Source organism: Mercenaria mercenaria, chromosome 14 (genome assembly GCF_021730395.1).
Source record: "Mercenaria mercenaria strain notata chromosome 14, MADL_Memer_1, whole genome shotgun sequence".
In the NCBI taxonomy this organism is placed as follows: domain Eukaryota; kingdom Metazoa; phylum Mollusca; class Bivalvia; order Venerida; family Veneridae; genus Mercenaria; species Mercenaria mercenaria.
In genome coordinates, this window is record NC_069374.1 from 2702954 (window position 1) to 2715905 (window position 12952).

The 12952-nt window shown below is 32.2% G+C and overlaps 2 protein-coding genes across 2 annotated transcripts in view; one reads left to right on the forward strand and one right to left on the reverse strand.

Annotated features, from left to right (window-relative positions):
• Window positions 1-617: 617 nt before the first annotated feature.
• On the reverse strand, window positions 618-2327 carry LOC123528087 (keratin-associated protein 19-3-like). Its single transcript, XM_045307837.2, has 2 exons — window positions 1150-2327; window positions 618-643 (listed from the first exon to the last, which is right to left on the reverse strand). The coding sequence occupies exons 1-2, from the start codon at window positions 1550-1552 to the stop codon at window positions 618-620; spliced, it is 429 nt and encodes a 142-aa protein (XP_045163772.2). The 5' UTR covers window positions 1553-2327.
• An 8976-nt stretch (window positions 2328-11303) lies between these two features.
• The window catches only part of LOC128548618 (neprilysin-like), a 31094-nt gene continuing 29445 nt past the window's right edge, over window positions 11304-12952 (forward strand). The window contains exon 1 of the mRNA XM_053523983.1: window positions 11304-11364. Coding sequence (XP_053379958.1) covers window positions 11304-11364 — 61 coding nt within the window. The remainder of the gene's footprint in view (window positions 11365-12952) is intronic.

The following is a 12952-nucleotide window of genomic DNA, read 5'->3' on the forward strand; positions in this document are numbered from 1 at the left end:
AATTCTACCAATAAGACCATAGAAGTCTATCTTTATATAAAATAAATAAGGGGGGGGGGGTGTATTTTTTATAAAGATTATAACGATAGACTTTTATGAAAATAAGGCTATTAATTTGATTAAAATGGGCCTGACTATGTGTAATTTGTAAGGTAAGAACACATGTATACAACTTATGTTTCAAGGACAATGATAAAATATCACATTTTCCCACTGAGGAAACTTCATTCTTACAAAACAATTGAATTGTTGAAAGGCCGGGGATGCTCTCACTCTGTCAGCTCCCACTTGTGATAAGTAAACATATTCTTTAGGAATTGATCAAAGATAATTCGCCAAACAGAGCGAACGGTCGCTCTTTTATAATGGAAAATCAAAGCAAAGTAAGTCGATTTATATAGCACTTTATTAATAAATGGACAAACAGAACAGCATTCTTACAACAACGGTAAAAACAATATTTACACTCGAGCCTGAGAACGTTGGTACTTAATTTTTGACTTAACAACTAGAACACATTCGCGCACAACTAAACCAGCAAGTAAAGAGAACAATCAAACTTTCAAAGATAAAATGGAATGACAGCATGGTGTTTGAGGAACAGAAATCATCGCAGCTCAGTAGTCGTATCCGTACTTCTTAACTGAAAACAAATAAAATATTCATGAAACTGTGAAAAAATGCACTGTAAATATAATTTACTACCCGTAACAAGGTTTTCATTTTATATTTTACTTGCTATTTTCTTAAATCTAAGGTTCTTGACTTTACATAAATGTTTTGGAATCGTCGTGCTATTTCTGCCTGTGAGATAATTGTTTTTCTTATCGACTGATTATTATGCTTTGTTTAAATGCATGCAATTGTTGAGGATCTCATGGAAGATTGGCTTGCTTAAATGTGTTCCCTCGTTAAATAAAGTTTTTATTATTGTAATTATTATATTTATTATTATTATTATTATATTGTAACATCTATTCCTTTAGAGCAATATATTAATTGCTACTCAGTCAGTAGAGTAAAGTTAAAGTTATCGTGCTTCAAACCTTTTTTCATCGTAGAAATATAACATGAAATATAAAACATCTCAAAGCAAATGACTGAGATAATCTAAAGACTAATAACGATTTATTAGAAACATGTACTTACTGGAATAACGGTGAGGATATTTTCCATATCTGTACCTATACGGAAAACCATATCCACGATAACTCCCCTGGAGAGATCCATAACCGTGTTTGCCATACAAGGAACCATGGCCGTATCCGCCATACAAGGACCCATAGCCGAGACCGCCATAAAGAGACCCGTAGCCAATCCCAGAATATGGATAGCCGTATCTGCCATACCCATGACCAACGCCTTTATATCCACCGTAATATGAACCATATCCGTAGCCGCCAAGCATTTTACCATAGCCATAATGTGGATATCCATATCTTATACCGCCAAACAGTGAACCATACCCCATGTAGCCACCGTAATGTTTACCAAAAGCAGTGACGCTAGCGATGCCGGCTACAACTAACAGTAAAACATTGAGGTACCTCATATTTCAGGTCTGTAAAAATAATACAACACAATGTAACTATTAGACAAATATTATACATTGTACTAATTGCGTCTGCAGTCAATTTAGAATGCTAAAAGCTCAATTCACACTTGATTTTTATTGCGAAGGTTAAAAGCATATAAGTAAACAGTTTCAACAAATAAACTAATCACAGGTTTAATTGTTTGATTCTTAGATTGATATTCATTCAAAAACCAAATTACGTTATACATCATTCTGACTGTTTCTGTGACTTTTTATAAGACATAATATTGCTAACGAGGATCATCATGAAAATATACCAGTCATGTAAAAATAAAACGACTGAAAATAAATACATTCATTAGCAATTCTTCAATGAGACATTTCAAAACAGGACATTTTATCAGTTCCTTTTTTGGGAAAATTATCCTGCCATGGAGTACTGTTAATCGTTCATATCTAAATCACAAAGTAAAAAAAAAAGGTCAGTAAATGAAAATATTCTCAAATGAAAGCACACTGTGTGTCGTGTAGCATAAAACCCTGTCTAGAAAAATATGCATCAGAGTAAAGTTTGACTAACAAAGGAGTAAAAAATCTAATAAAATCTGATGAAATAATGGTGATAAATTAGACATTACCTTGTTTGAGCGGCTGGTGTGTCTACTATCGTGCAGTGGAAAGATGCGACTATGTAGCACGGACACTCTTGGAGCATATTTATAAAATATCATTTACCACAGAAAGAGGAAACAAACAATAATCATCCAATTACTCCCCAGTATGTACACACAATCATGTCCAGGTTTTCTGACGTAAATAGTCGTAAAATCGTACATCTTGGAATAAAAAAAATCACCACCAACAAAACTGTACACCATTATGATTTGAAGGTCTCACACCTAAACTTTCACAAGTATTTTAATCATGCCCTAGTTTTGCCTCACCATCAGGTGTTAATGAAACCGAGCTGAATTCCAATCTTAAGAGAAACTTTCACATGAGTGCCTGGTCATAATACAAAGGTCCACTCAACTACGTTACAGGCATTACCTCACTGTAATACGAGATATATGTTTTACCAATATATTCATTTTTTCATTGGTTCCTTTGGATACGACCGCCAAAAATGCATTAATAAGAGTTTAATTTTGAAAATTATTCTAACATCCAGATGTCTTTAATGCATAATCATGGAAAAACATCAACACTTTCTGTGTGCTGTTGAAAAAAGTACATTTATCAACTGTTATAGGGAACACCTCTACATGTTTTTTTTATACATTGAAACATTCTCCTGCAAACATATTGTGTGAGACCTTCCCCCAATGTAACGTGACGCTTGACGTAATTTTTTCGATATAAAAATAACGTCAATCTCACCATACGCCGGCTTAGTAAGACAATAAAAGTAAACACTTATATGGTTGATTACGTATATTAGTATGTTACTATGATTATTATATATTGTCTTGATAAAGTAACCATAATCGGTGTTGATTGGTAGGAAAACAATTGTATTCGTTACACTCCAGTCAAAGTCGTATGGGTTAATTATTGTCATAAGATTGTCTTTCTCGCATGATATGCCTTACATAAATTCACACCAATAAAATATACGTCACAGAGAAAATGAACAAAATAACTGTTTATATTTTAACTATCTTGAAAGAGACCTTTGAAAGAAAACGAAATAGGACTTAATTGCATGTTTTATTTCTCGGGAAAAAACAACTAAATTGTTGAATGTATTGTTGTCTAATGTGACCATTATGTTCCATCCATCAAACGGGGTTTAAGTTATAAAATCAAGAGCACTAAAGTATCAAACAAAATAAAAAGGCCGTGTCACCATTATTGAACTTGATAATATTGATTTTGATTTACTATCATCGTTTTTAAACAGTAAATTAGCAAAATTCCTCTTAAAAAATCTTGAATCAAACGCTAGACCCTGTATTGATACTGCATTCAGAGCAGGTAAGTCCTTGCATAATATATTACGAGGCAATATTTCCTCCTCCTGTCAATACATGACGTCGGCGCGCCAAATAGAAGTACGTTCAAATATATACATGATTCTAACACTAAAATTTTCCTACTAATATAAGAGGACGGAAACTAAGTTATAATGCAACACTTGTGCACTGTTTAAGGTAGTAAGCGCCCCTTGTCGAGATTTTTTAAAAATCGTCGGATTCTATTCAAGTCTGGATTAAATACACGTGACACAACTGCCGTTGCGTAAATGTAGTTTTTATTTTATTTTGACGTCGGTAACATAGCAACATAATGACGTCAAAGTGCCATCTGTCGGCTCTTACTGAAATCGGGGTGTTTCTGTGTTTTTTCGTTGTATCTTTTTTATTAGTATATCAAAATTTAAAATTCAAACTACATTGCAATCACGACGAAAATAGCTATAGAAACATTGCCGTTAATTCTGCGAGTGTGTGTTAATCAGTAAAAATACAACATCAAACCGTTATAAACGTACCTGTTTTTGACGCACTGTTGCATCTTTGACTGCATATAATAAAAAAACGCCGCGGCAATTTTTTTTTCTCAAAAATTTGCTGTGAATTCTTCTATTATTTCTGCATTAACTGGGCTAATAAAAAGCATACCTTTTTGCAGCATTCAACTCTATATGAAACGCGATGCATTGTGCGTGTAACGTCAAATATTTATCATGACAATTTGCGGTAATACATATCAGCTGAATTTCTTAATATTTCGATATCCAAACACTAAAACAAATGTACAAAATGAATACTTTGAGATCTGTTTAATTGTGTTGGATATAAACCAATGAAAACAACACACATACACTTCGATTTACGGACATTTTATTGTCGTCATAATATTTAAATAGTGCTTTTCCTAATTTAACGAAGCTTTTAACCCGAGGTTTCAGAACACTAAGCCATCAACTTCACATCTGTCATATGCCAATTTTAGATGTTTTTCATTCAAACTACTGCCTGAAAGAGTTTTCGCACAGTTATTTGTAATCACGTTGTTATAAATTAATTTCGAGAACGAACCTATATTCTTTTTTTCATTTTCAATTTTTTCAATTTTATGTAACCCTTCCTGTTTTCTCAATACAGTTAGCTTTCTTTCCACATTTTCTACCGTGTATAACAACTCTACCAGCGTTGATACATCTGACACAGCATTATGTGCATCGTATGTTTTACCAAGCACATGCTTTACTAAGAATTTTTGAAAAAAAACAAACCCAAAACACCCTGATTTCAGTAAGAGCCGACAGATGGCGCTTTGACGTCATTATGTTGCTATGTTACTGACGTCAGCATAAAATAAAAAGTACATTTTCGCAACGGCAGTTGTGTTACGTTTAATTAAGCCAAATATGAATAGAATCCGACGATTTTTGAAAAATCTCGAAAAAGGGCGCATACTACATTACATATCATAGAGTCAAACGTCATGACAGTGCACTGGAAAAGAAAACCACATGAAACAAGCAAATATACGTTGAATATATTTGAATATGAAGATAAAAATCCATGATAACGTATTAGAAACGGAATAATATTTCTCAGACATTGATTTTCTCTTGAATAAAATCATTCTTTTTCGTTCAGATGTTTATTATTTATTATATCACTTGGTTGCGTCCGCCTCGTGATAAAATTCCTTCGCATTTGAACTCAAACAATGATTTTTATTCAATGTATTTTTTTTTTTTTGGATTAAACACTGTTAAACGTTAATAATTGAAGACGTATTTATGTCAGATTATGCACATCAAATCAAAATGGTCCTAGAAATTAACTATTTTCACATATTTTGAATCATGGTATAGACATGTGTTTCAATTTTGAGAAAAAAAAAAAAAACATTAAAATACATGTGTACTTTTGTAAAGAAATGTGTTTGCGATTGCACTGATGCCGATTTTATTAATATTTTTTATAAATATTTACATGTTTATAAATGTAGAAAAGAGCAATATTGTGCACTTTCACACTGTCCTTTACAATGTAATAGATCTGAATATGTATTTACAGGTGACAGGTATGTTTTAAAGTACACTGATAGATATAAATACTTAGGTTTAGTTCTTCATTAACACTTATTTTCAAATTACAGCTTAGGTGGTCGCCCAAAGTGCTAGTCGTGCCTTAGGCCTTATGATTGCTAGCATACATGTGTGCCGTATAATGTGTGTACAAAATTTGATGATGCAGTTGTTTGGCCTGTTATAGCGTATGGGGGCTTCTACTTGGGGGAATAAATCCTTTGAATGCTGTACAAAACAGGGCAATGAGGTTTTTCTTATGCGTTGGTAGGTACACGCCAGTAGCAGCATTATACGAAGAAATGGGATGGTCATCTCCATATGTCCGACAACGGTAAGTAATTGCTACTTGCTGGGCTCGAATATCCTGTACAAATAGTTCTAGACTGAATAAACGGATAGCACTCTGGGCAGGCTCCAGACCTGATAGAATTAAAATTGGTACATTATTGTTGGAAAACGGTTGAAAGATATTGGTCTTGATAGGTATTCTGATATTGGCAGGCCTATGTATAAAGTGTTACTTGTTAAGGCAGTTGAGCGGTGGTTGTTAGACCAGGCTGTTGAAAATCAATTCTGTCACTGGTCGCTCACGAAGGGGAGGTAATAAGCTTAGAACATATTGTACCTTTAAACAAGAGTATGGTGTAGAGAAATATTGTACTATGCTTTTGCCTTTAAAACATCGTTCAGCCTTTTGTAAATTTACATGTGGTGTGGCACCAACCAGACTTGAGACCGGAAGATATGAAGGTTTATCTGTAGATCAGCGCTTGTGCCCATTTTGTCAGATTTTAGAAGATGAGACATGTTATTCTAGAATGTTCACTATATGAAGACTTAAGATTGATTATGTTTGAAAAAGCAAATGAAGTAATCCCAGGTTTTCAAGTTCTGCATTCTGAAGAAAAACTATTTGCACATTTTACATGATAAGAATTTGTGCCAAAACCTGCTTTTCAATTTTACAGAGACGAAGCTTTTTTATGTGTAAATAAGTCACAATTTAGACATTGTGTTTTAAACTCTGTTTATATGTATAAACAGTAGAAATTGTTCTTGTATAATGACAAACATATTTAGTACAAGAAATAACACATTATACAAGAAGAATTAAAAAAAAAGAAGTTCTGCACATCAGAAATTTCAAGCATGTGTAAATAAGTAGTCGTTTTTAGTTTTTTTTTTTTTTTAAATAATGGTATAGTTTTTATATAGATCAGTAAATATTGTCTTAGATCTAAAATGATAAAAGTCTTAAGACGTTTCTTAATTTGGCAATAGTTTTATCTTTTCATTTCAGTGTTTTGAATGTTTCTCATTGCAGAGTTGGTGCAGCCGTTTCTGCGCATGCCCGGAATTATTTTCAATTTGAGCGCACACAAAATTACCTAATTTTTTTTGCATGTCCGCACGCACTTAGTGTATAGTATGCATAATATACTGACTAAAGGTTAGGGTTACATACCCAACTTTTTTCTTCTTAGGCGTCTTATCAAGCTATCCGCAGCGGGGTGCGATAACAGCCGCCGCAGAGACTTTCTGATATCAGACAGGCCTGTAATTTACATTGGCATATAGAAGGATTAAATTTTGTTTTGACCATTCTTATTTCCTGCTCTGATATTTAAATTTATCACTGTTCCTACCATAAAATTCATTTTCTAATCTTTTCACTGATGTATTTTTTATTTACGTAACACTATTTCTTCTTGCTTCCAATTTCATTTGAAATCAACCATAGTATTTCCCTATGTAGCCTATATAAAATGCAAGCAAACCACGTCTTTTGCAAACTTTAAAGGACATTTAATACTGTTTCTCCTCTGAAACAAATTTTATCACTGTTATGACGAGAAAGTATAACAAACAAAGAGAATGATGATACAAAAATATTTAAAGTAATTCAATAGCATCTTGCTTCCATTTGCATTTAAAAAACGGCTAAAATTGCACTTTAGCCACTCTGTCCAAAATGTCAGAGTTATGTTCGGTTAGCTGATAAGAGTCTCTGTCTTGCTTGAAGTATTCCGTAGTAGAAGCAAAGATGTCAGAATTATTATAGCTGGAATACAATTGTATAGCTTAAGTTTTTTGACTGATTGTTTAAAAATAAAGGTTTAAAATATTGCCTTTATTGCATTTTGCGTTACATATCGTTTATTTTATGTAAAAAAAGCTGGTGTCAAATATTACTGTGTATTGCAGTCAATGTCACAGCCACATGTCTTTGTTACGGTCAAAAATGTAAATTGTCGCAACCACGTGTCACTGAAATATTCGGTCTTAGAATGTAACAGATTGTTGAATGTGAAATGTCAAAAATCACAGTCACATTATAGTTTTGTAAATTTAACATCCGCGCTACACTGTGACTGACAGAATATATCGGTTGCATTTTTGTAAAGTGAAATAAATGAGACATTAGTGCATGCGAAATAAAAATAGTATAACGTTTGAGATTCAGTATAGAGATTATAGTTTCAAGTTTTTTCAAGTTTTTATTCACAGCAAATCGGCAATATTCTTGCCTTTGGCCATTAACAATATAATACAATGTGAAAAATGGCAAATACATGTATATGTCGTATATACAGACATTATAAACAAAATCAGAATTCTTAACGGCTTTTACAGGGTTTTCACATCCATTGTTATTTATCAGAATCGGATCAATGCATATAACAGAATAAATCACAGCTATATGATAATACAACTGTATTATTTTTACTGTTATTATATGTATTACAAGATTGCTATATGATATAATTGATTGATAGATAAATTTAGCACTACTGAAAGTATATAAAATAAACTACTGGCACATAGATTCGAGTATTTAATTTTAATTATCATGTTTACGAAGCTTACAGTCAAACAAATTGTTGTCAAAACTATTCTAAGTCTAAATGTGAACAATTGACTGACATGATATATCTTTTAACTTGGTATCTTTTAATTTAAAATGGATTTTAATATTACAGTAATATTGATTAAAATAAAATAGCATATAGCAGGTTGGCTGTTTTGCTCATTATATACATGTAGAAGCGTGTAATGTGTTTCTGATTAATAGCAAAGTGTCAAGTATAGTAGCTGTCAGCGTGATCATACCATAAGACTTCTGTAACAGCAGGTATCCACGCCTGTATATGGGTCAGTTAGAAAACCTTTATGATGAAAAGAAATAAAAGAAAATGAACTAGATTTTTTAAAATAAATCATCAAATTTCAATCTTAAAAATCTATCCTATGACGTTGACTTTTTCGGAAATAATTTTGTGAATACTTTTGATCACTGAAATGCGAATTTACATAACTGCATGCAGTGTGCGCTATCCATATTGATATACAACCAGATGTTCTGTTGCGCAACATTATTATACTTAATTAACTAAGCAAATGTAAATGAGATAGTGGTCAGATAAACCTAAAATTTTAGTACTTAATTATTTGACTGGTGTCCTTAATTGTTATTTCTTTCTGTACTATTACATATTGTAAATACATGTGTTTTTAATTGCTGCAAGTAAAAGTTTCCACAATGTCAGACTGCCTTAGTCCATTTCATAACTTGAACTCAAAAAATAACTTTCATTTAATAACCAGGTATCTCCGCATCGAAAGAAAGCCTAGAAGCAAAATGTTATTTCAACACATAATGTTACAAATCGAGTTTTAAAAGCTGTTGATAAATCAAAATTATCTTATCTGGATATCTTTAATTCACAGTTTGAATGTTTTCAATTAAAATTTCAATCACATATCACTGCTGAAAATGATTTTCATGATTTTAATTTATATGATTATATTTACATCATAGCTATGTTTTCATGAGGTTGGTCATTGATTCTGTTCATATTTGAGGTGATCATGAAAATATTTTATTCAAAATTCTTGCATTAAATATACGGACTTCCATTTGGTCCTTCCTATTCTTTTTTAGAATGATAATGACAACACTGATTATTGGTGATCATTCTCGCATACCAAAGCTCTACCATGGTTTCCCGGTTCGTCTCGGCTGAAACAACTGACGCGTATTAGACCTTCCTGGTCTCGGGTACCATGTCGAACATCTGATGAATGAGAATGATTGGTGATAAGATACGTTATGTTACCTTACGGGTAGATAAGGGGAGAAACTCGCATATCTAATTTGTCTTATCAACGGTAAATACAGGGTATTGTCCCTTGATGAAAGAAGACTTTAGTTTGACATGGTATCACCATGGTTACAAAATAAATGCATTTAAGATATTTTCGGTTAAATTTAGTTAATCCGGTATATACCGGAGTCTGTAATATATCACAGGCGCACCAACTCTGTATTTAGTCACAGCCCATTGTTTTATTGTACTTTCATTTATGGCAGTTTCTAACCTTGAAATAAATGGTAGGATTAACACAGTTTGCTTGACCTTTAATTAATGTAAAGATCACTTGTCTTGTAATGTTGCAGCGTGGGTCGAGGCTTTGTGGTGGTTTGCTAGGGGGTCAGAAGAACAGAACAGAACAGAACAGAACAGAATGTTTATTAAATAACGTATACAACATTGTGTACATAGTTATTGGTAAACAATTTTACAGCTTACATGGTTGGTTACATAAAGGTTGTTATTATTCATTCTACTGAAAAAGTGAAAAAAAGAAAATGAATACATGTAGATAAGGTACTGTTAACAGGAGAATGAGATTACACATGTACATAAATGAAAATGAAGAAAATAATGATATTACTGTTAGCAACATAGATATACATTGAAACATGTATGATTCGAATAAGCTATCAAAGTAAGCCTTACGCAAAATTAACAATCAGTAAGTGTACATTGTACATGTCAGAAGGACAAAGCAAAAACAGTTGTTGTGCTCTGTCATCGATAGTCACTGGACTGTGTGGCGGGGTGTCGTTGTGGGTTGCTAGGCGCTGCAAACGCATCAAGACACTCTGCCGGTGTTATTATTTTATAGTTACAATGTGATATGATATATGTTTAGTCTCTAATAATTCATCCATATGAATGATCATTTACATGTAGTTTTATTGTCTTTTATATGTATATTTATGTAAATGGAAATGGAAGAGACTTAAATAAACTAATAAACCTGGTTGAACTATCTGAAAGTGACATGTTGTTTGAAACCTACTGCGGTCACCGAATGGACTGACTAAAACTGACCACAGGCGACCACTTTACCAAGGGTTTATGCCGAACATCAACATTTGTTTAAAATACTTCATTATGGGTGCTAAATGCATACGATTTATCGTTTCTAATTACATATACGTTTCTTATGATCTTACACAATATATTATTACATTATGTTACATATACATGTAACAGTTCTCTTAAACGATGTTTAAAGCAGTCAGTAACGTGCACAGCTGCATCACTGTCCAAAAAACATGATGGCCTCTCTTTTCTTTGGAGTCTTGGCGATCACATAATGTATTACGATAACAGTTACTTTCAATTTATTCAAGACAAGATATCTTTCAAATTCAACTTACACCTATGGATAACCGACACTAGTCAATTTTACAATTAAAGAGCAAATTTCGTTTCGGATTCTTTTATCATGCCCTAGTTAATTTAACATTTGATAAACGATCACATTAACAACTCGTTTTGCATATTTAGAACTAGCTGATGATCAAACTCGCGTCCGGATGCAAAAACGCTTACAGATATTTTTTGTGAGGTAAGCGTAAAGATGTTTAACGTAATAGTGTCACTAGCGTGTTTAACGTTATGCCTTGGATATTATATTGACAGTAAGTAATACTGATTATCGTGAAATAAGAAATTAAAAAATCCCAGTCAACACGATTTATTGCTATTATTTTGGCAAGAGAATCCAAGCAGAAATGTAATAACATGACATTAAGGTACTAGGTCACTAATAGTAATGTTTATAAAATGGCCTTTGCTTGGTATATTCTGCAAATTTTAAACACTTTTTACCGTGCCGTTTTTAAATTTTTTTGAATAACTTATGGTATCTCCTCAAGCTCAAGTAGAGACAAATTTCAAAGTGATAGCCACTATCCAAAACGTTTGCAGAGAACTCATTTTACCATTAATTTCAACAGAAGAAACATCAAACTATTGGTAAACAATTATAAAACACAATATAAAAATGTCAATATCATTTTTTCAGTGGTGCCTCAAGTAAACGGATTTAATGAGACAGAATTCATACTTCAACATTGAAAAAATTATGTCGAATGATGTGTTTATGTTTTGAATTTTGCTTACTCCATTTAAAAATAACATTAGGGAAGACGTAAAACCTACCTAAATTTCTTCCACAATATATAATCTAAGAGTGAAAGCAAAATAAAGAACTTTCACCGCGCGTAACTCAATATTTTTAAAGATTTGTAACTCTATCACTTCTGTTTAAGTAGTAAATTCTCTTTGAACACCAAGAAATTGCTTATAAGATTCATATTTTTTCCATTTTTGTACAAAACATCAATAATAAGTCTTGAAAGAAGTAAAAACTTACTATATAGTAAAAAAGGAAAATAAGGAAAAAAAATTTTGGTCCCAGTAGGGCTTGAACCCCCCCCCCCCCCCCCCCCCCCCCACTAAGAATTGCAGTAAAAGTAGGTTTATGGTAGGAATTGAATACTCTTCAAAAAGGAGGCTCTCTATTAGTGATCTAATACCTTAAATATGTTGGTAAAACCAATAAAATAAAAAAATAAAATGAAATGAAATGAAATAAAAATCAAATAAATAAATAAATAAATAAATAAAAATAACGATCAGAGATAAAAATAACATGACATAAATAATCTGTTGGTAAAACCAAAAAGAAAACGTTCAGAATTACAATGATAACATAACATTAATAATTTGTAGGTAAAACCAAAAAACGTTCAGAAATACAATAACATGACATCAATGAGCTGTTGGTAAAACAAAAAACAAAAAACAAAAAATACGTTCAGAAATAAAGTAACACAAATTAATAATCTGTTGGTAAAACCAAAAAAACGTTCAGAAATACGAAAACACGACATTAATAATCTGTTGGTAAAATAAAAAAAAAAACGTACATGAAATTAATGATATGTTGGTAAAACCAGAAAACGTTCCGAAATACAATAACATGACAACAATAATCTGTTGGTAAAACAACAACAAAAAAAAGGTGTTTTTTTTTTAAATTTGTATGCATGTAAAAGCATTAAATAAGAGTTAAATAAATGAAAGTTCAGGTATAGTTTTTTGTTTGTTTATGCAAACGGATGTGCAGGCTGATCTGGATCCATACTTGTCGCAAAGCCCTACGTTATACGATGGCGCTCAAACGCATTTGAAATATATTCAAGAAAGGTGTGTAATAAAGTT

Bases quoted from the DNA above. Each gene is read 5' to 3' on its own strand.
- LOC123528087 (XM_045307837.2), bottom strand. From the start codon at position 1,552: ATGAGGTACCTCAATGTTTTACTGTTAGTTGTAGCCGGCATCGCTAGC. The intron at 644-1,149 runs GTAAGTACATGT...ATTTGTTTTCAG, and splicing joins ATATCCTCACCGTTATTCCA to TTAAGAAGTACGGATACGAC.